General features: G+C 44.1%; 1 protein-coding gene across 4 annotated transcripts in view; it reads left to right on the plus strand.

Moving 5' to 3' along the window:
* Positions 1-8,516, plus strand: part of AHCY (adenosylhomocysteinase) — a 33,924-nt gene extending 25,408 nt beyond the window's left edge. For 3 of the 4 annotated variants that reach the window (XM_067554470.1, XM_067554472.1, XM_067554473.1), the window contains 2 exons: positions 1,953-2,147; positions 7,570-8,516. In XM_067554470.1, coding sequence (XP_067410571.1) covers positions 1,953-2,147; positions 7,570-7,701 — 327 coding nt within the window. In that variant the 3' untranslated portion in view covers positions 7,702-8,516. Of the gene's footprint in view, positions 1-1,952; positions 2,148-7,428 lie in introns of all 4 variants that reach the window. The other variant, XM_067554471.1, reaches the window with a different exon arrangement.
* Positions 8,517-24,219: the final 15,703 nt, after the last annotated feature.

Consider the following 24,219-nt stretch of genomic DNA (forward strand, 5'->3'; position numbering starts at 1 on the left):
CCAGAAAATCCAGAGTGAAGATCTTTCATGCAGTGTTTTGTTCAGGATAGCTTTGCTAGGTCTCTGAGGAAAGGGGCTCGCACATCCACAGCTGAAGATTCATGAATGGAGCCACAGTAGGAAGGCTGGCAGTAACAGTTGTAGGTTTCTCTCTGTGGTTGCTGCGGATCCCCAAGTTTGAGGCCTGGACCCTGTGCTTGGCTGGTCAGTTCTTACTGTAGTGTCACTGGAGCGTAGAGCTTGTGGCCACTAGGAAATGGTGTGGAAGAGCGTGCATAAATCCGTGTTTTCATTTAGCTAACTTGGAATGCTTTAGGGCGAGATCTCTACAAATGCTCAGCTCCTCTGCAAACGTGGCCTGTAGTGCCTGCGCTCAATCACTCTGCCTCTTTGCAGCGTTCTTCTGACATTCTGTCCCTGTTAAAGCCAGAGGAATGTACAACCATGGGGCTACATCTGTCTTCGTTGTACCTGCAAGTTTCCTGTAGCTTCTGCCTGGTACCAGGATGGGAAGTGCCAAGAAAGATCCTTTTTCCTTCAGTACAGCAGTTCGTAAACTCTTCCTTCTGTCGGCCACTCCATACGAGAGTGCCTCACAAATCATCTCTTCTCACCCTCTCGCTCCCATGTTTCACTCCAGGAAGGGCTCTGCAGACCAGAGATGGCCCATGAATTACATCTGGAGAACCATGTTCTGTGGGAACATGGCAATATGCATTAGAGAACTGCCTTGCTAATGCCACCCAGTCTAACTGGAGGAGGAGGGTAGATTTACAGCCAGTCTATTTAGGGCTTCTGTTTGAGGAAGTTACATTTGCTTTCCACACAAACTGTGCTGAAAATAAATGACACAAAAGCATTGAAGTGGGAATATCTCTAGTATTTAAGCACATTCAGAGAAGGCCCTGGTTGCATCGAAGCATAAATATTGAGAAAGTGTTTCTTTCACTTTAGAATAACTTAAGATATTAATAGCCTAGGCAAAGACATGTAACATGACAGTGTCTATTCAAACATGTGACATAGCTAAATGCCAAAGTTCCAGTCTATTCCTTAATAACTCCGCAGAAGGCCTCCGCAATGGCCCGATTTGATGCCAATGTAACTTTATGGGGGATCCAGAATTGGCCAGGATTCCACTGTTGGCTTTAATGGAGTAAGTTCTCAGATGCAGTAAAACAATAGGAAAGAAGCGCCAAAGTGTTGTGCCCTAGATGCCTGAATAAACTCTAATGGGGCACACAGTAAAACTATTGAATTGAGAAGCATGTGACAGATATGCCACAAATCCTGGATTTTGCCCATTCTTTTGGGGACAGGCACAGACCCTGTTTCTCATCTCAGCCAATCTTGCATTGCTGTCTGCTCCTCCCAGCAGATGAACTGGCAAGATCACTTGTTTCTGGGGAGAGATTCTTGTGGCAGAGACAGGGCCCAGGTAGAAAGTTGAAAGTGCCCCTAGATGGGGTGGGCTACAGGGGCAGGAAAACAAAAGCAATCACATTTGCAATCTAAAATGGAGAGCCTTCTTGTCTATGTAACAAGACAAATGTGATGCGGAGGGAGTGCAGACTGACTGTGTATGCAGGTGGCCTTGACACTATATAGATGCACCTGTTTTGTTGCATGCAGTGAACTGCTCTGGCTCTGCATATGTGAGATGCATGCTGTTAACCAGCCCCGAGTAGTCGTGTCTCCCCCCCGAGGCAGTAGGCAAACAGAAACCCTAAGGGCTGGATAAACGGTCGACTCAAGTCAATCAAAATGAGTAGCAGCTGCAAAGTTCCATGCTGGACTAGATCAACCTACAGAGGGTAGACAAATCGAAGTCTAAGTTGCATATCAGCTACTGGGTCATCTGTGCAGGATGGTTGGGGATTTGTGCTACCAGACTTTGGGTGGAATACGCTGCATCTGTGCTCTTTTCTCATTAGTGTTTGTTTCCCATGAAGGTCGACCGGTATAAACTGAAGAACGGCCGCCACATCATACTTCTAGCAGAAGGCCGACTAGTCAACTTGGGCTGTGCCATGGGTCACCCCAGCTTTGTGATGAGCAACTCCTTCACCAATCAGGTGTTGGCGCAGATTGAGCTCTGGACCAATAATGACAAGTATCCTGTAGGAGTCCATATCCTGCCAAAGAAGGTGGGTTAGAGTGGGATGTTTTAATCTTTTTTCCATGCACTTGCTCAGGTGAACCCAACCCAGTTCTTCAGCTAGACGCAGGTGTTTAAGTAACGTACGTTTAGAGAGCTGAAGTCCAACTTCTGCATGTGTTCATTTCAGAGGATGACAAGATGTCAGTACAGTATCATAAAAGCAGATGGTGGAAGAGACCTATCTCATGCCTGGCTAGTGCAGGGTTGTTCCATAGTACATCTTCCAGTGTTGGGTAATTTTCAGTGAAATCACCCAACCCATAGGCTTTACACCACTTTCCTTGAGAGGCCATTGCACAATTTAACAGCTCACTGTTGGGGAAATTTTCTCTCCTTAAGACTGGCCTCCTTTTCTTCTCCTTAATATGATCCAGTTAGTCCTAACTACAACTAGAGCTGGTTGTCATTTTTCAAACATAACCCTTCAGTTGTATGACCCTTTAGTTGCAATGTTCTTACATTTTTGGCTCTTTACTTTTTTGCAAACAGTTTTGGAGTTTTTGTTTTACTTTAATAATGTTTCTGTTTTGCTGTGGTAACTTTTGATTGGGAGCAGATTGTGACGTTGTCATGGGGTATCCTGACTCTTGGGATAAGGGCAAATAAATGATACACTGACTCTAGCTGCATCTAACATAGGGGTCTCTGGTTTGGACAGCTTTCAGTTTTTGGAAACTTCAAAACATTTTTTTTTATATTTTTTGAATTTTTTTCATAAGAAAAGGACAAATTTCAACTCTCTGCTGACGTAGTCTTGCTAACCTCTGCCTCCTTACTCCCATTTAACCAGATGGGGAAAATGCTTCCCTATCTGACAGGTATTAAGGTTTAGTTAATGTTGATTGGATTCCTTAGAAACCAGTTGCCTTGTGAGTTCAGTGTTTCTATTACTTTAAGCAGTGAACAGTCTGGTCAAATGGATCCATTTTTATCAGGAGGCAAAATCTTATTTACATATGGCATGTTACCTATGAACAAACTAATTCTTTTATCAGGTATTTGCTTAAAGAGCTTCATTGCATCAGTGTGCATTTGGCTTTCGGGGTGCTAACTATACACCACTGACAGTCATTGAATTAGGGCTGCTCTTGGAGCCAGAATATTGCTCAAAACAGAGTTGGAGCTGAACTTTTGACAGTAACACTGTGGGTCATACTCTGGTTTGAATCCATGACCTGTATTTTGGGGCTGGGGTGAGAGAGCTTGGGAGCCAGCTTCTCTAGAACTGCACATGCCGTATGCGTCAAGATGTTCATGGGATGTCTTCCCTGTGCCTGGCCAGCTCTGATGGCTAGTGGAGCAGGGTTGTGTGTCTGGCTTCATCCCAACTCTTCCCTATCCCTCTGATGGCTAGTGGTGCTAACTTAGAGCAAGCAGGCTGTGATTGCAGCTGGCTCCCGTCCCCCTGGTGAACCTGACCAGTCAGCCGCAGTCTGGTGCTAATCGCCAAAATGCCCACCCCATCTCTGCAAAATCTTTATGCCTAATTTAGATTTTCTACCAGTTCTCCTGGGTTTTCTCTTTAAACTTAAAATGATCAGTGGATTCTTTGTTCTTGGTGGGGGGAAGGTATCTGGATCATGTCACAACTGCCATAAGTTTTTTTTAAACAGTCATCTGGACACTATTTTCTAAAACAAGCTTGTGTATTTGACAAGATGGTCATTGTTTGAAAGATACTGCAGTTAAGTCCCGTCGCCTTTTAAATGCGGCCAGATCCAGAAGTGATCATCTGAAAAGGTTTTTCCTTTGGTTAGTAGAATAAACATGTATGGAATTGTTTATGAAGTGTTTGTTGAAGGATTTCTAAGCTCCCACTGCCACCTGTTAAAATAATGACCCAGGAAGGTGGTTTTGGAGGAGATTTGCTGGGGTCAATCATGCCAAAGAGTGGGGGAGTGCATCTCTGCTGTTCCTCTTGGAACAAATACCTTTTATTGTTGACCCTCTTGAATGAAGTCATTCAGTGACTACGATACTTTAATGCAGCCTATTGACACACAGGTTCAACCCTCCCTGTTATGCTATTCTTAGTAATAAAAACCAGTAAAACTGATTGAACTGAATAAGGGAGATGATCCCCCATCTAATCACTTACACAAAATGAACTGTGCTTGGCTTAGTATTTCAGGCAGCACTAATTTGCATCAGTGTTTGATTTAAGGAAGTGCCTGATACCAGAAACGCCATTTAAAAAATGTAGCGTTTGGTAGTGGAAGGTTTTTCAAGAAGCTAAATCGGAGTTAACTTTGATGTGCCAGAACAAAAGAAAGATGTAGGTAAATATTACCAATAGAAACATTGGATAGACTTGTACAAACTATATAGTGCATGTTTGAATTTCTCTGTGTAATCAACGAAGCTCCTTTCTCACACCCAGAAAGAACTTTTCTGTTAGCTTGCTCAGGCATTTAAAAACACTCCCTTTTGTGATCATGGTAAGAGAGGGCAGACTTTTTATACCCTTGCTGGTCACAGGTAAGGGGGCGGCCCCCCCCCCCAGTATTGCAGTATGTGTCTTTATCTAGTGGGGCCGCATCAGTTTGACTAGAATAACTTGAAATGAACACTTTCAAAGTTTATCTTGAATGTGAAGATTAACCTGTCTGCCTGCAATCAGGCAAGGAGTCCGCTGTAAAAAGAACTGTGTACCAGTTGCTCTCTCCCAGGTACCCAGTGTGGGGAGAGAGTTCCTAGGTCAAGCAATTAGTTGGGATGCTTTTTGCAATGGATTCATGCTGCAAACTAGTTTCTTCTAAAACTGCTGCTTTTCAAGTAGTGGTCTCTGTTTTGTATCTGGGCTTGCTCCTCCTTTAATTAGTACTGATTTTTATCTCACTACCTATAGCCTACTGTGTTCCTCACCCTGTTTGACCTTGTTCTCCATTGCATATACTGGCTGTTACTGATCGCTTTCTGTCCCTTGTTTGTTCACTACGCTGCTCGGCTCCCCTTCCCCCCCAATCCCTGCACTGCTGCCACTGGGGCTGAGGCTACACAAGCAACCACCCCGGGGGGACACTACGCCCTGCCGCCTGACCCAGCCACCGGCACCTTTCTGGGGGAGCCCTGCACTAGGGAACGGGCATAACGCCAGCCCCGGCTTGGCTTCAGCCCATGCGCTCTACTGAAAAGTGTCTGGCGATCCAGATTTGGCCCTTAATCCACCTATTGCGGTCCTATCTCTGCTCCAGGTGTTGGGGGGGGGAGGCTCAGTGGATAATGTCACTCTCCCTCTTTTACACTTACTTCCAGCTGCTGGAAAGATCCTTGCTTTGATGTGGGTTAGTCTGGTCCCATGGCAAGCGTACCTTCCTTCTTGGAAAAGTCTCTGAAATAGTGGATTGGGTGTTGATGAACTCTTAATGCCTGTCTGGCTGTTGGTGGCTGCTCCTTTGTTGCAACTGAAAGCTTGGTGCTGGGCGTTCCCAGTCTATTTCAGTAACACATATTGCAATACTTCATAACGTCACATACAATGAGAGCACACACAATCCAGCAGGCTATTAATGTTCAGCAGATGAAGACTTTTCAAATGATACCTCACATGGCATTCATTGTACAAAACATACCATAATCCTATCACAGTGGTGAATATAGGGGTCCCAGGGTGCTGTTTGGAGGCACAGCACACTCTGTATCATTCTGTTCCTTTTTAGACTGAAATGGGTAATTGCTTCCAGGAGCATGCCAAGCAAATCTATTTCTCAGAACTCAGACTTAGTGCTCAGATGCATTTCTTCCAAATGTTGGTACTAAATTCCTTATTTTATGGCTTAGTGCTTTGCACAGGTTAGACATCTGGCTGATTGGCCTGTTGATTCCTTGTTCTTCTTTCAAAATGGGACTTCTTTTTACATTGATCAAGTATCTCTCGTCGCCCTTGATTTATTTTCAGCCTTTCTGTGAGTTCCTCTGATATTCAGGTGCATTTTATCCAGACTGTAGCTTGCTATGGATTATGGGGGAGGGAGGAAGTTCTTTCATCTTCTTTATTGCCATTTGTTCCTCATTGCTCTGACTACTGCCACAAACATCTCTGCAGAAGGTTCTTTTTCTTCAGTGCAAATTCTGTAGCCAACTGCAGCACTGGTGCCATTACCTTCTTACTTTCTTCTTTTTAGCACTCAGGTTTTCTTCACTAACTTTTCTTTCACTATATTTTAGATCTTTATTTCCTTTGACTCTTTTACACGGCCTGTCACTTAGCATTCTTGGCTCCTTTACATGCTTTGGTGACTTGTTAATCTCTACCTTTTCAAGCCCTCTTCCATTGCCTATACGTTTTTCTTTCAGGAATGCAAGTATTTTAAATCTTCCTTGAACAGAAGTTGTTAATAGCATTCATTACAGAAGAACCTAGATGTTTTAATCAGTTGAAGGAGCCCCAGTGCACAAATATATAACACAAATATGGACGTTGCACAAATAGATAGCGAAAGACTTTTTTTGTACATCAGATACTGTTTTCTTCATTTTTTTAAAAACTGCTTTATGAAAGTAGCATTGTTCTAAAAGGGCTGTTCATTATTGTAGTCCTTTTTGCACTGGTAATTTAGGGCTAAATACTGAACTGGTTGGTGTTTGACACCCAGCATTGGAACCACCTCTGCAATAAAAACGCACAAAGGGCTTATTTCACTAGGAATGTATATTGTTAGCTACCTTGATATATAGCATAGCTCCCTTTTCCCTAGTGAAGACACAATGTAATACCTTCTAGGGTGTACATCAGAGTAGCTAACCTGAACACATCATCTCAGTGTACGCACCCCCAAACTGGAATGCCTGTTAGGGCTCTGTTTTTTGGAGAACTTCTACTGTGAGTCTTACAGCTTATCTAAAATCTCCCCCTTGGACAATAGAGTGCCATGTTGAGATGCCATTTGGGCCAGCATAAGAGAGGCTGGCAGGGTGTTGACTTTACCAGCCTAACTTTTCTTCTGTCTACCACAAACTGGCCAGACACTTTTTTTTTTTTTTGGTTTTGCTTTTAGCTGACTAGCTCACTCCCTGCTCTTTCTCTGCAGATGGCTGAGTAATGTGTGGAGATTACCTTGGGTATAAGAGAGTACAGTCCCAGGAAAGGCTGCCACAAGTTAATCTATTGCCTCGCGCTTTGATTTTAGTCTGACTGACCCAGGTGATGTGGGGGAAGCTGCAGCTGAATATGATTTTGTTACTGACTGCTCAGGTGTAAGGTCACTGTACTCATCATACAGAGCGGGGATGTGGGAAGAGCATGACTGATCCTTTCTCCTCTGCAGATCCTGTTAGATTTAACACCTGGATTGGCAGTTGGGCCTCCCTGGTGGGGTGGCCACCAACGGGCACCACTTCGCAGACTCCAGCAGCCTTCAGCACTGAGCTGAACCTTCTGGGCTTAGCATTTCCTTCTTGTCTTTCAGCTGGACGAAGCCGTGGCTGCTGCTCATCTGGATAAACTGTGTGTGAAGCTGACGAAACTGAGCGACAAGCAGGCCAAGTACTTAGGATTGTCGAAAGAAGGGCCTTTCAAGCCAGATCACTACAGATACTGAGCAGCTGGTGCTACCCAAAGAACAATGTGCAGGGATAAAAATCTTCCAAAGCTCTTGCCCATGTTCTGGGATTCCGAGAACAAGCTGTTCCCTCTCCCTCTCTCACCACATATCCCTTTCTCTTCCAACAGACATGGATACTCTCTAGTAAAGGCATTGCCTCTCACTCTTTGAACCAGCTGTTAGCTAATGCATTCGTGGAACAGATCCCATATATGCCCTTATTGCCTTGTAATGTGAGGGTGGCTGGGCAGGGAGCTCTAAGAGTGCTCCTAGTCCTTCAAATGTGTACCACTAGTAGCCTGCAGCCTGGATACGTGAACAGGCTTAACGAATAAAGGTGAGGGATAAGCAGTGACTTGTACCAGAGATGGTCCCCTTGTTCTGCGCAGTAATTCATGAAAGCTGATTAGATGAGACGAATACCCTAGGGGCACTCTGCAACATGCTGTGGTTAGCATGAGACTTTTTGGTGAGCTTACCCCGTAAGTAGCCTAGCTATTCCATCAAAGATATTAGGCCTGGTGTTGATTTTCTGGGTTGTCTAGTCCAGCTGCCTCCAGCTCAACCGGGAGAATAGTCCCTATATTCAGCCTCCCTCATAATTCTAGAGGTGGGTGGGTGACTCAAGCCTTTTCATTTGTGATTGGCTCTGTCAGACTATCAAAGAGGTGGGTGGAGGGATGATATTTGGTTCTCTGAAACCAGCAGCAGTATGCTCCTGCCCTGGCTTGGTTTTGTAAGTTGTGAAGTCTGCTGTATCTTGTGCCTGTCATGGTGTCTTAAAGCGCTTTTATTAAAAACCTACAACTGTGGCCTGATATCATTCTGGTCTGTGCTCCGGAGAGCGAGAAGTCTGTTTCTGTACCATGGCTGTGTCTGTTTGCACTGGTTCACACAGCAGTCACAAATCACTCTCCTGTGTTTGTGCAGCTCTGCAGGTTCTCTTGTTAGCTCTTCATCATAACTAACTCAAAACATGCATGGTGCAGACTACAGCGCTGGAAGCTGGGCCAGAGATGCTGCCCCTTGCTGTAAATCCTTCAGCACTGCTGCACTGGCACCCGTGCTCCCATACAAAACTGCATCTGCCCAGAAGATGCATGAATCTTGAGAACGAGACCTGATCGCTCCCTGTTGGCCAAGGCAATCCTTTCTATAGAAACACTTGCGGTTTGGCTGTGGGAGCTGAAGTGTCATCCTGGCTGTAGGAGAGGCGCTCTGCTCCTGCATCTGGCTCTGCCGCTTCACGGCGGGAGAGCTACTTGCTGGAAGGGCAGCCCGAGATGAGAGGATAACAAATAACTTTCAATATTCTCATTATGAATGCCTGCTGCTCCTGCTTTGTGCTTCCCCGTGACTGCTCCACATTTGTATTCCTCCACCGTATAACATATTCCTTTTATAAATGCAAGGAAAGGAAGATACAGCCTAAATAAACTAACAAGCCAAGCTCAAAATACTGAAGTTGTTGTCTACTCTTAAAATCACTTACTCCTAGCTCAGGAAGGTGCAGGAGCGAGAAACTATATTAGCCCTACATCACAGTGCCTTCTTAGGGGAAGGAATATCCACTGAGCAAAGATGGTAAGGCTGGATTCTTGTGTGTCATCTCAATTCCTACTTTGCTTAGGGACCAATGTGGAACAGAGCCTCAAAAGCCAGGGACAAAACTGCTGCCCATAGGCAGTGTTCATTTCTTGCAAGAGGTTCTGCAACTTGGTGAACTTTCAAGTTACAGTAACAGGGAACGAGACCAGCAGCTTTGTATGGAACAGATAAATGTGTCTAAAAATGCCACATCCCTTGAGAATTGTGTGGTTGGTAGATTGCAGGCTGGTGTTTTACTGAAATATTTTCCCTCTTTTCTTGTTTATGGCTTATGCTATAAGGAAGTCTTGAGGGCAGATGCGGGGGAGGGGAGGGAAATCCATCCACCCAATGGAAATTTAAAGGGATCATGTTTCTGTGCGCTTAACATAAATCTCTCGTTTTACTTAAATGGGCTGTACTGGTGTCAATTCTTCTATCACCATGGGGATGCAGGGAGCAGACTGGAGAAGAACCTGGCAGTGGTTCACGTTGTGACTCAATCTCCCTCGTCTGCGTGGTCACTTGCCAATATGGGCCAGCTCAAAACAGCTAAGCCGGCTTGAGTTCTCAAGAGCAGCTGAGTTTGTGAAATGCTCATGGTGTGCAACCTTGGCCTGTAACTTCACAGCAGTGATTGTGTAGTGATGTGCCCCTAAATTAAAAAAATGAATGTATGCCAGGGAGGGTTAATGAAGCATTCCCATAGCTGAATCTGACCCCAGATTGTCTCAATACCAGTTCTGTTTCCTCTGTAGTCTGGATATCTCAGAGTTTATGACAAATCTGAAATAAGGTGGGTTTTAATTACTCCCACTTAAAAAGAGACCTCTGTTCGGCAAAGCCCGTAAGTAGATGCTTCCCTTTGTCAATGTTAAGCATGTGCTCAAGTGCTTTGCTAGATACAGGATCTTCGTTTCAAGTTGCATGGTGTGATTTAGTGGCCTGGACTGTCTGTTCTAGATTCCTGGGCCTGCTCTTCGCTCTGATGAGGTTTCTCTGTTACCTCACATACCCTTATTTTACATCTGGAAAAGCAGAGGCAGAGGGACTAATACTAACCATTCTAGGGTGTTAAGGCTTCAGAAAGCAATAACAAGCCTCAGAGAGGTACTCTCTTTTGCTCATGTCTAGAAGGGCCATTTTTAACTTCCCAGGATAGCTATGAACTCATTGCTTCTAAAAGGGTCATGGTGTACGTATAACGGGCAAGAAACAAGTCCTGATCATCACCAGGCCTAAGCAAATCATAGCTACTTTTCCCTGAATTCCTGCTGCTTGCAGCCACAAAGTGCTGAGTCCAGCTGGATCTGAAGTTACCAGAAGTGGCCCAGGTTGTGTCTCAGCTAAAAAGACAACTGCTGTGTCACTGCAGTGTGAAATACTGTACTGAGTTGCCAGTAGCCCTTCCCTGCAGGCTCTGTTCCATGCACTGGCCAGATCTGTTCCTTGTTTAGGTTAGGAGAGCTAATGAAATCACAGGCAGATGTGCTCTGTAGAACCTGCCTTTGACTCCCTACACATGCAGGGAACCTAGAAGGGTGAAGGAGAATTCAGCTGTCCTTTATTTTTTAGATTGTTTCTAGCCTTTTTCCTGGGGGTCAGTGATATTTTCTGGAAGGTGGGGATTGTTGTAAAATGGTTTTCAGGCCTCGCAATAAGAAATGCTGCATCTGCCCCTGCTGCTACCGAAGATGGAAACTTGCAGAGTGGAAATTGCCCTGGAAAGGTGATGAAATAGAACATTGTTTGGCTTTCAGACTTCGTTACGTACAAAAGAAAGTGCTGAAGGCCCTTATTCCAAGCAAGTGGCTGCATGAAATGACTTAAGGGGGGCAAAAGCACACTGAGACAGGGAAGAAGGTTGGCTGGATCAAGGTTAAATTAATTAACTTGAAATCACCTAAAACGGTGATCAAAGCACGAATGCAGGTGCCACGGGGCTGCTGCTGACACTTATGGCACTGATGTTGCTTCAGGAGGTGGCACAGTCCTTGTGGAGGTGGCTGCTATTCTCTCCTGCATCACGGCTGCCTCTGCACATGGCATTCCTGACCATTCTGGGGTGGCTCATTACCGAGTGGAAAGGCAGACTTTGGGCTTCTGCATGTGGGAAGAGCAATCTGATCCTCCTCTTCCCACCCTCCCTTCCACCTCTTGGTACCAGTGTCACGCTGGTTGGATTGAGGGGGGGAGCATTTATTATATTATGTAACATCAGTATGGCAAAATCATAATAATTCATGTAAGATGTGCCATGTCAGGTACTGTTAAAAAGGTTATAATATGCTAAGTAAGATAATACTTATGTTCATGTATTATATGTGTAATGGAAGTTATGGATATATTTAATATAGCTGTATTTCAAATTGTGCTGTATGAGACACACCCTAGACAGTGGCAGCAGGGCAATAGCCTGCTTAATGGCCCATTGAGACATTCACAGATGCAAGGGGCCCAGGGGAGAAGCTCATGTGATTCTGGACTCCATTTGGGTTCCTGTGAAATTCCACAAGCAGCATGGAAAGGACCAGAGGGTATATAATCCATTTTGGTCATCATTCCTGTTCAGCTTTCAGGACCTATCTACTTCTGGATCAAGCCATCTGCAACTGAAGCTGTGAAACAAAGGACTGAGGCCCATCCAATTACTGGATGTATTCCAGAGGAATTATATGAGCCTGCAAACTCCACAATTCTTCTAGAAACCTGATGTACCTGGATTTTCAAATCATTTGTATTTAATTGCTTTAATCCTTTAACATTTCTCTTATGGTTTGTTTGTTTCTTTTTATAATAAACCTTTAGTTTTAGTTACTAAAGGATTGGCTGGCAGCGTGGTATTTTGGGTAAGATCCAAACTTATATTGATCTGGTACTGTGGCTGACCCTTTGGGGTCAGAGGGAACCTTTTTAGTAAAGTTCATAGAGTTTAAATAACTGGTCTCTTTACTGGACCTAGTGGCTGATTGGGAGCCAGAGACTGGAATGCAGTAAAGAGGCTGTGTGTATTTGTATACTGGCTGCTTGATAACCAGTGTGGGAAATCAAAAGCACAGTTTGTGGCTGGTTGGGAAGTCTGGCTTCAGTGCCACCCACCAGTGCTGGGATAATCTGCTCTTCTTTTACAGCCTGACCCTGACATTCTCAGGTGGCTGCCCTAGGCAAGGAAGGGTCACAACCAGTAACTGGAATCTTCTCCTGCTACACACAGGTCATCTGAAGCCGAAGTAAACCAAGCATCAGGTGGGAAATATCTGGACATGGGAACCACTGGTTTGAATCCAGAGCAGGATGGCACAGCCCTGTGTCATTCTGAGGTAGGAGTCACTTTCACACAGTGAACTGCAGGGGCCCCTGATACTAATCTCCTATGCAAGCCCCCTTGCAATCCCTAGTGCAGGGGCTGGGCTGGGGCAGGTATTCTGGGTAGTGCTGCAATGCAGAAGCAGCTCAGGGTGGGCTTCTGTAACAGGCAGTCCAGAGAGCTGCTCTGAGTGATGCTAGGGCTGTTTCAGCCCCTGGCGCATCCCAGAACTAGGAAGGTGGAAAGGTGGCCTCTCTCCCTCCCTGAAGGCTGCCTCCAGGAGGCTTGCAGCACAGAACCCTTGCCTTGCAGCTTGACTTCTCCTTTGCAAGAGATACGGAGCATCAACAGACCTTTCACACTAGATCTACTCCATCCCATCAACCACAGAGGACTCAGTCATGAGGTCTGGCAGCTAGGATATTTTGAGCCCGTTGGGGAAAGACTCTCAAGAAATGTAACTGAATCATTGAAGAAGCAGGTGGTCTTGCTGTTGTTAAATCATTAACCGATGCTTTGGCGTGCCCTCCTTGCTGGCATTTGAATATGGAAGTAAGAGAACCAGTGAGCAGCCTGCAGGGAAAAGATGTCAGCACTTTCTGATAAATGGCACTTCACAGCACTTGCCCACGGAACAGGCTCTTAAACTTCTTGGAACAGGAAAGTTTAAATCCTCCCTTCTGAAATCCCATGGCCCTTTGGGGGATCCCTGACCACCTCATTTAAAAAAAAAAAGAATTCAGACAGGCCAGCTGCCTAGTGTTAAGGATATGGCTATGTGGGAACAAAGTGCAATGGTGGTGTGGTTTACTTAATGTTATGGTGTTAACTGCCTATTTCAAAATAGAGAGACAAGGTGGGTGAGGTAGTATCTTTTACTGGACCAGCTACTGGTGGCGAAATAAACAAGTTTTGGAGCTACGCAGAAGTAGGTCCAATAAAAATATCACTTCACCCACCCTGTCTCCAATGTCCATGGACCAACACAGTTACAACACTGCAAACAAAGTATCATAATGGTTTGTTTACAGCTGTGTGGTTTTTGTAGGGTATTCTTAAGGCATTTTTCTTTGTCTTCTACTGGAGTAATTTTTGGCTTCCAAAATTTTTAATTTGTTTTTCTATTTTAATTCCTTATTTCTCTTCATCGTGGGATGGAAACTCCTTACAAACTAATTCTTCTAGCCCCAAAATAACCTAGAGACAGTGCTAGCATAACTCTTGCCAGGATTTCAAGCGGATGTGGGACATCCCACAAGGAATCTATTCATAGGTAACACCCAGTCCAAACTGGTTCAGAGAAGCATTCTGAAGGGTGGAGGTTTGCCTCCCCTAGTGAAAATGGCTGGAGGTTTCTTGTGTGGATAACCAGCATCTCTACAGTAACTGGCCTAGAGTGGATTCAGTTTGTTGCTCCTTTATTTATTACTTGTTGTAGAGCTGTCAGCCAGATTTCACAATTCTTCTAGAAAAGAAAATGTTGAGATGGTTCTGGAAATTGCACCCATAGCTGTAGCCTGAGACCCTGCTTCCAGAGGGCATGCAACACAGGTGTTTGTTTTTACTTGTGAGAGTTAGACAACCTCCGGCTCCCTTCTGAGACCTGCCCATGCTCCCTACACCGATTGGTCTCAGTCTAGGTCTCCTCATAAGCCCGAGCAGGAGTGTGAGCCAATCAAGGTGGGCTTGTGTGGGTAGGACCCTCTCTGGCTGGTCTGGGATTTGGAGGGATCTAGGTCAGAAATTTGATCTCTAGCGCTTAGCCATTGGCTGTTTGGTAGCATCGCCCTGGAAGCCCTCATACCCTTGAGGGAGGAAAGAGACCATCTTGTTACAGAGCATATTTTCAGAAATCAGGAAAATGGAGAGAGGAAACATGGATTCCTTCACCACCACGCCATAAGAACCCCAAAATTAATTTTCACTCTGACGATGCTTAGGCACCTGCAAAGAAAGCGCTACCTCAGCAGTCGTTCACACTAGGCAATTACAAGCCTGCTCCCTGTTGATGACAGCTACCATGGTGGTTTTGCTTACCCCCTCAGAGCAAGGGTTTAGCTTTTGAACAGATTGAAAAAATGTATTCCAGAGATTTAGTGCAAAGTAACCGGAAGGTAGTGAGTGAGTCTTGTAAAAATAAATAAATGAAAATAAAAATAAAAACCATAAACCCTCAGGCATGTCGAAACCCCCTCAAATTATGTTTCAGCAAGCCCAGACAAGCATTTCTTGCAATGGCTTTCATAACCACACTTCTCAATAAAGCATGACCTACAGAGTTTATTGACAATTGATGTCTGGTGGTATTTTTGCTTGGTGATTTTTGGTTTTGCACTGAGCAGCTCATCTATCAACCACATATCGTAACATTTTTTAAAAGTATAGAAAACAACATATTTAAAGCATTGACATTTGTTATGATTACATTTTTTTAACATGAACATGTTCCGTTAGACAATTTTCCCTTTTTAGTAGGTAAAAGAGGTGGAGGCAGTGATGTTTATTGACCCAACCCTGTCTGTGGTAGATCATCTTCATTAGTCGTTGTTGCCCATGGTCCGTTCAGTTCAGTGATGGCCTTCATAAAAATATCCAAGCCTTCAGACAAGCACCGCACTTGTTAGGAAGGGAATGAACCTGTCTGACACCTCTAATTAAATCTTGCATGTTAGATTCATTAACAACAACTGGTCCTTTGTACATACAAGTTCCTTTATCATTCTAAGTAGTAATGCTTTTATAATGGCCCAGGTTATTTAACAATACTTCAGCATTTTTCTTATCACATCCATTTGCATTGTCTAACAGCTGCTGAACAACAGAGTCAGACTTTACGGGTGCATCTAGGGGTTTGGCCATCGTGCTCTGCTCCTGTTCTGGAAGAAGTACGCTTCTTTTCCCTTTCTTCAGATCACGCTGCTTTCCCTACGTTAAGTACTTTTGAAGGATGGCAGCAGAGAGGTTTAGCCTTTTTACAGCTGATTAAATCTGTCCTTTGGAGAATATCTTCATTTCAGCATCCAATAGGCAAGTTGCTGTAATTCTGATATTTGTCTCCATTGGAGGGGGATCCCTTAACTGCACCAGCTGGTGGTTAGACATCTGGTACATTTTTTTTCTGAATACTCCATTATCAATTAGTCAAAAAAAAAACTCATTATTGGCTAGCAAAACTTAACAAAGCACTGATAAACAACTCCCCTCCCCCCAGTCCTTTCACCAGATGTTGCTTTCTTTTAAGAGAGACCCTTTTATTACAAAGGGTTTTTATAAATTTACGTCTCTTTTTTAGTACTTGCCCTTGGCTCTGTGTCAAAGGGATGTTTCCTTTTAAGGTAAAGAGTGCTGTTTCTGAGATGACTGCTACTAAATCATCAGAGGCTGTACACACAGAACAGCCTTTCTTTGCTGTGAGGATGATTTGATAAATGGCTTTAGAAAGGCTGGATTTCTCTTCACACAGCTAGACAGACTTTTGGTTGGCAGACTTGGCTGTTAAAATGGGGCTTGTCGATAAATCATCCCTTTTTATATTCCGGTTTGTTTTTTTTCCCAAACTATAGACTGCTGGCCAATCTGGAGGGGAAAGCCCCGTTCTTAATCTATAAAGCTCTGGCTAGAAGCATATAAATCTACCACAAGGTATCCAGAAGGCTTTTTAGTGGCATCCTCAAAAGCTTCTAGAAAGATTGGGGCCTTACCAGGGTATATTTGCCGTGCCAGAGTTGTGATCTGTAACTTATCTCTAGGGTTTTTAAAAAGAGTCATGTTTAGGTCAATTGTGTGGGTTTTTTTTCCCCATGGCAGAATATGTTCTGAACTATATACATAATACTCAGGTTCTGGAGCTGCAGATTGTGATAGATATGCAATATCCTGGATAAACCTTAATGAATTACCTTAGTGACTTTTCTGGTCAAAGTAACAGGACAGACCCTGTCTTTCCAGTGAGTGGCATCTCCACATTATTTATTTACATTCCTGCCTTAAACCCCAATACAATCTTGTGCAGCAAAGCATTCACAGTGGTTTCTTGCTCTTTTGCACAGGGACAGAGAGGAACAGAGCTCTCTCCCTTGGGATCTCACAGCACACTGGGCTCAGCTATCCCAATCCTCACCTCCTTCCTGTTTCTTCTTTTATAGTCAACTAATTTCGCAGTTCTCAGGGGGTGAAGGAGCCCATGTTTCCTCTCCACATTACGTTGATTTCTGAAAATATGCTCTTTAATGAGATGGCTTTTCATACCCTCTGGGCTTCTGGGGTGGTGCTAACAAATAGCCAACAGCTAAGCACTAGAGGCCAGATTTCTTGCCTAGATACCTTCTCTGGCTGAGGTGGGGCTTGGAGGTGTCCACCCCTTCCCTCCCCCCCCCCCATCACAAGGCTCCCTTGATTGGCTTATGCTCCTGATCAGTATAGGGGAGCATGGGCAGATCACAGAAGGGGTCAGGTGATTTTCTCACCCCCAGTAGTAAAAATGAACACCAGTGAAACATGCCTCAAGGGTGGGAGGCCTCAGGAGACGGTGAGGAGTATGATTTCCAGACCCATTTCAGCACAGACTGGTCAAGAGGATAGAAGGACCTACCTCTGCAAGGCCCACCTGTTCCCCACAGTGCGTCCTCAAGGAGAGAGCTTATGTCGCATTGTTTGCGAGGATCTGTCAGGGGTGGTGCTAAGAGGTGTGTGAAAAGTTTGCATAGTGGGATACCTTTAAACTACTGTAAGCTTGTCAGCCAAGAGTGTGCTTTGGACTAGAGAAGGGTGGATGTAAGAGCGTCAGGAATACAAAACAGACTGAAAAAAGGAAGAAAACCATAAAAGCACCAATTAGCATTTAAATTAAAAAAAAATCCACAGATTCAAGTACTGAGCCAAACTATCTCCTCAGGCACAGACAGCGGCCTCTTTTCATACGTAATTAATTTTGTGTCAAAAATTTTTGTGTGTGTCATTTCTTTGCATTATCCCAGTGAATTTAATTTCTCCCAGCAGAGGTGAGCAGGAAACATTGTCATTCCTACCACAGGAGAAGTCTCCTTTCAACAGTCCAAACTCCTTTCTACCGAGCCCTCTCTCCTTGGCAGAGCCTGGAAACACAGTGGGGGAACTCCTCATCCCTCACTTCTGTCAAACCCTGCTTCTCAGCCAGCATAGAAACAAATATTAAAGTATTACAGAATTTAAGAATCATACCAGTTAAACATGAAAAGACCAGGTAAGGTATCATCTGGAGTATTTATTGTAGTAGTCTAGTATGGTGTACATTGATAGGCTAGTGCATTTGATCAGCCTGTAGAATATTCTTCAGTGCTTTATCTAGTTTTTTCCTAGTGCCTTGTCTAGTTTCAAATGTCTTAAGGATGGGAATTTCCACCCCTTGACTCAGGAAACCAATCTAATCTAATCTAGGGCCCTAATTATAGTATGTAGGCACTAGATCTCACTTAGGAGTTTTATTTAGCCTAAATTTGCCTTTTCTTAATTTGATCCAAAACTTCAAGTTTTGTTTATGAAAATGGTTGCTTTTGACCCTTAAAGCCCCAAATGGTTTCAGAGACTTGCTTATCCAAGAGATGCTTCTCTCCTCAGGTCAGACTACAGCAGACGCCATCACAGAAGACCCTTAAGCTAAAACCTGTGCTGCCTAACAAAGTTTTTAGACTAAATTGTCCTCTCACACACACAACCAGCTCCCTGCTCTGCTTCAAGTCCAGCCATCTCTCTCCCTGAGAAGGAATTCCCTCCCTTCCACCCATTGTTGCCTGTATGAATTAGTGCAAGCATGCTCCTCACTCTGGCTAGTATCATGCCATCATAAATCAGAAGGGCAAGATGGTTCAGTTTCTTACTTTGACTGTTATGTGCTGCTCTTCGTCCCCTCCTGACCTTTTCTCCGTGGGCTATTTTGAATAACTTTCATACTGACACCACCTCACAGACCCCAGTTGTGTTCCAGAAGCTTTATGGAGCAGAGAGAACTTTGAAATACAGTCTTTGGAATAGCAGCTGTTATCCTTTGGAAAAGATAGTTGTTCTCTCTCACCATGTCCTAAATCCCTGCTAACATCTTAATTGCCATTCTAGCTCATAGTAATGGGAGGTCCAAAAATCCTGACACTTGGCTTGCATTTATTGTCAAGAGTGCATCTGTCTTCATTAAGAGTTCCATTAGTCATTTTTAACCAATATTTAATGGCAAATCATTACCAGTTTTCCCCAGCCAGCCCACATAGATCCACTGTTCAGTCCTAATTTAAATCAAATACTTCTCTTACCCATCCTTCAGACAAACTGTGTGAACTGTGGTGTGTTCTTGTACACAAAGAGCAACCAGACAGTGTGCATGAATTTTATAATAGCTTAAGCTATAACAAAATGAGAAAAAACAAAAGCAAAGTCTCCAGGAGAGAACACAGTGTGTGTATCTCCTCTAACAGCTATATTTGAACTGAACGCAGAATGGCAGCTGCCTCTATCAGGCTTTTATACATTTTAAAGGTGAAATTCACAGTAAATAGTTACACAACCCATCAGATTTTACAAGTTTTTACACTTTTACAGTTTACACAACCCATCAATAACTTATCAGTTTTTCTTTCAGATTTATGCTGCTTACAGCTAATTTCGCATTAGGAAGCCAATATGATGTAGCTACGGCCAGCTGAACAATACAGGCAGGAAAAATGTAACCAGCATTGCCTATGGTGAGTGCATATTAGCAATGGCAAGAAAAAAATTAACTTCTATGGATAACATTTGGAAATTGGAGGTTTTAAAACGTTTTAATTATTGGTTGAAAACTGAGTCTTTAAATTATTCCCCAGTGATTAGGGAACATCAAAAGGACAGGATGGACCAAAACAAAAAATTGTGGCTGCCTATTTGAGCTTTTGTGGAGTCATCAGTACTGAGTTGGAGAGTCTATGAGAACAGCGTTTTCACTAAGCTGATGTTATTTATCTGTTTAGTGCTTGGCTGCTGTAGGGAAGGATATCATAGAAATTGATTAGATAGATAAGATAAAGACTTCTAACATTTTTGCTTCCTATCCCTGCTGGAATCTAGAAACACAGAGGCACAAAAACTTTAAATAAGAGGAGTTAGAAAAGAGCTAACTAAATGGGTTTGTAACGCAATGGTTTTAAAATGCAAAATATTTGCCAAAGCTTAAAATAAACCAGAAACTGTTTGGGTGGAGGAAGATTCTTTTACCTGAACTGGTTGTTCCAACAGTAATAAATGCCAGAAGCCATTTACCATTGAGTTTGTATTTTGTTTATTCAATATGTAGGCTTCATAAGGAGTATAGTCGCAGGATGCATTAGGTTAAGCCTGTGTTCTGTAGGGATTCTCATGGTGTAGAAAATAATATATGTATTAATTGAATTAGAATGATTGGTGTGTTTGGTGTTACAAAGTGTGTCGGGTACATAGTAGGTTTGTGTAAGTGTACGTAGACCTAAGTTTGTTTTTTTAATTGTACTAACTATAGCAACTAATGTGTAGGGATTTATTGGTAGTAATGTCATGTATTCAATGAAAATGCATTGGCTTAGTGCGTGTGAGGCTGTTTTCTTCTAGGGGCTGATCCAAGGAACTATGCAGCTTACTAGTCTTTGTGGAGAGTTTGCCTTTAGCTCAAATGGTAGAGGCCTGTGCTTTTGGTGTGGAAGGCCTAGATTTGCATTTATTCAGCAGGATTCAGCACGGGTCATTTTAGGGACCAGGCAAATGCCCAGTCTAGTCTTGATTTCACTGCCTTTCTACATAGCTCAGTCAATAACTGTGAAAAATGAGATAATTTTGCTGGGAGGTTTGGCTAGTTGCATTTGGGAATCAAATTTTGGGGTGGGGCTAACCAGATTGAAATTGTTTCATCTCAATCTACCTGGGCAGAAAAATCTGTGTGAACCTCGTGCATGCCGAAGCCAGTCTACTAAAGAGAATCTGCTGGTTTAAAGAGCTGCTCAAAATTTGTGCAGGTCTCTGGAGACAATGCTTTGAAACAGAAATTAACACCAATTTTCTGCTTTCCTTGAACATGTTTTTCCATTTTGTTCAGGTCTTTTGCAAATTGATTAAAGGCTTATATAAGAGTTGGTTCAAACTTAAACCCATGGCTCCAGCCAAAAGCCTTTCTACTTCTGCTCCCTGTGTTTGTCATCCCTTCTCAAATCTAATGTGAACTATTTGGCCTACCCTTCCAATTGGATGGCAACCAAGCTTGTGGGGGATGTAACAGGCAAGAGGGGTGCCAAGTTAATATGTATAGCTCTGTCACTGTCCTTTTTCCTCCCCTTTAGCTCAACTCTCTGGTGAAAGGCTAGAGTTCTTACATTTTATGGGAAGCTTGAGTTTCTGAAGTATGGCTTGCTCGCTAACAGCCAGATGAAAACAAAGCTTGAATTAGAGCTGACGTCTTAACATCCTGGGATGAAGCCACTGAATGGTGAAGGGTCAGCAGAGGCCAGTGTGGTGAATCTGCTGCTCTTTCCCTCCTTCTCAGGAGGATGACAGGTCACCAGCAGGGGAATATTCTGCAGCAGTGAGGGGGACATTTGGGGTGAGGCAGAGTGTCTGAGACCCTGGGAGGCATGTGGTGTGGAAGGCAGTTGGTGGGGTGCATGTTAGGACCTACAATGTTTACCTCAGTTGTGGTGCAGTTGGCCTGCTACCAGGGACTGTGTCAAGGGAAGATGTGCCATAGCACTGCAGAGACCGCACAAAAGATGAACAATTACAATCCTGTACTTCGGCAATAACCCTTTATGGCCATGATGGAAGCTAAAGTAACTAAGAAGCAGAGACACAGCAGTTGGCTAGCAAAATTCACAGGGGGTGCAAAAGTGATAGCACCCTCACTAGGAAGAGAGCAGGGGGCTGGTTCAAGATATGGTCATGGGAAGGAAACAAACTGGTATGTCCCTGAGTGTCAGGTTTATACTGTATAGAAACACAGCAGTCAGCGGCTAGTAAACGTGCCTATTAAAATGGTCTTTCATGCAACTGCTCAGACCATGTAGGTTCATTTAAAAAAGAGGAAATAAGGCGAGGAACAGGGATTCTCCAAGGGGACCCAGAGAAATGAGTACCAGGTCAGAAAAAGAAAGGCAGCAGAGAGGGGAAGCATAAGGAATGACTTCATTTTAAATCCAGATGCTGAAGACAGTGCTATTTTTATTAACTGAGTTTGAGTCAGGCGTACAAGGAGCTGGAGGAAATGTATCCTCAGGAAGACACCTTGGGCTGAGAATGGGGAAGTGCATAAATCCTGAACACTATAGTTGAGAGTTGTTCCAAAAAAGTCTGATCAGACAACTGTGCCTTTTTATTAACTACAGTGACTTTAATTGGATAAGGATAATACCAATAATAAAATAAAGTTACATTACAAATAGATCCAGTTATCATCTGAGAGAATCCCTCATTTACAAGCTACATCCAGTCTTGCTTAAATTTTGGGTTCAGTTTTCAACCAGCTCCAGCTGCAACTTCTTCCAACTGACACGTACTCTTTTGAGCTCAGCATCTGGGATGTTCGAGATCTTAAAACTGCAGGAAACACCCTCAATCACCACAGTGCTTAAAGTGCCACATGTGACCCACGTGCCTTATACTGCACCAGTTGATTAATTTCCCCTCCCCCCCTTAAAGAAAGGTAAAGAAGTAGTGGGGAGGAGACAGTTTTCCAACCTAAAATCCTTGCCTCTCTGCACATGTGCAGAGGACAGAGCAACTCAGCTAGAAGGTTCCAGAAACATCTAGAAAGAAGTCAGGTGTGGCAGTTACTGCAGGTGCTCAGTAGCGGTTTCTGAAGCACTATAGGAAGTTTGCATGGTGAAGAGTCCACCTGGCACAGGTCAGGTCATGTGCTGTCACTCTCTGAGAGCTAAGCCAGAGAGCACAAGGGTAGTGGAGAGTGGGGTAAGGTTATAAATACAGGAGTTACAGCTGTTCTTTGGGGTCAGCAGTTGGCTCAAGAAATGAGTCTCTGTGAGGGCTGGGTCCTGATGTCTGTACTTCTCAGGACACTGGTGAGTGTTGTTCCAGCTTTCTTCCGGGAAGTTCTCCTTTAGGATAATGTTTGGTCCACTATGGTGTATTTTATGGACCGAGAGGGAGATTTGGGAGGGGAGTGTTTGTCACCCATAGGTTCTGTCTATACTGCAGCTGGGAGGTGTAATTCCCTGTGGGGAAAACAAATGCACTAGCTCTGCCCAAACAAGCATGCTACAAATAACAGCGTGGCCAAGCAGCACAAGCGGCAGCCCCGGGCTTGCCGCACAAGTATAATCCCCTCTGACCCCCTGGGTACCAGCTTGGGCAGCAAGCCTGTGCCACCATGACCACACTGCAATTCTGAGGCACTAACTCACGCAGAGCTAGCGTGGGTATGTCTCCCCATGCTGGGAGTGACACCTCCCAGCCGCGGTGCGGATGTAGCCCTAGGAACTACACTGCTTGTGGAACGTACATTTAGCTATTGGCTCACAGCTTTGAACTGGGATTCGGTCTTAAAGGGAGAACAGGCAGAGCGGAGGGAGGAAGGAAGGGTTGTACAGTCTTACCTGGCCTGAGGCTCTGCCTACGCAGCAGTTGGTGGTGTGATTCCCAGCTCAGGAAGATGTACATATGCCAGCTCTACTGGAGCTAGCATGCTAAAAATAGCGGTGTGGCCCTGGGGGCCCAGGTTGTGGTTCAGGAATCAACAAAGTGGGGGAAAGTAAGTTGAGGAACACCAGAAGATTTACTATCTAATTTTTGTTTAAATTTTTTTCATAGTATTCTGAATACTATTTATAATGTTTTTTGTAGGCATGAAATGTTTGTTTTACTAAAAAACTATAGGGTGTGCGCTCTTTGAAGTTCACTGGGAACTGCAAACACCTTCTCTGTGCTCTATGTACAATAGCCCTGAGGTTTAACTCTATGTAATGCTTTCTGAAATGCCCTGAAAACACAGAACTCTGGCCTGTACTTCTATGTGTTAAGCTGAGGTGCAGGAAGAAGGGAAGTGTAATAGTTATATATAATATTGCCCCCTTACACTTACACCATCCTCTTCCCCTGTAATTTTTAAATTAAAAGTTTAGGGCCAGATCTTGCACCATTGATCCCCCTCCCCACACTCCTTCAGTTTTAGGCACACACAATTAGTTCAGCTGAGTGGCTAAGACATATAGCCCTGATTAACTGCTGGATTACTCCAGCTTTATGCTGGTATGACTCAACTGGGCCAGATACTCAGTCTGGGCAAATTGACATGTCATGGAGGCCAATGGAGCTATGCTGTTTTACAGCAGCTGAGAATCTGGCCCATTAAGGTCAATGGTGTAAAATGGGAGTTATGCAGAAACAAGCCCTGCTGAAGAATGTTTCCTATTTTTGTAGTTCTAATCACCTTTTCTATGGTCTCCCACAGCGCAGGGCTGCCCAGAGGGATATGCAAGTGTAAGGGTGCATCCTCAACAGTGGAGAGCCCCCTCACAGCTGAACATGGCATTGGAGGGGGACTTTGCCTCATACCACCCGCCCCTGGTGACCATTCCTTGGCCATGATGGCTAGTCCTCACTCGTGTCTTCGTGCAACTCCCTCTCTGGGTTTTCTGTGGGTC

The sequence above is a fragment of the Emydura macquarii genome, unplaced genomic scaffold (genome assembly GCF_026122565.2).
Source record: "Emydura macquarii macquarii isolate MOO-44397 ecotype Brisbane River unplaced genomic scaffold, CSIRO-AGI_Emac_v2 contig_1483, whole genome shotgun sequence".
Classification (NCBI taxonomy): domain Eukaryota; kingdom Metazoa; phylum Chordata; order Testudines; family Chelidae; genus Emydura; species Emydura macquarii.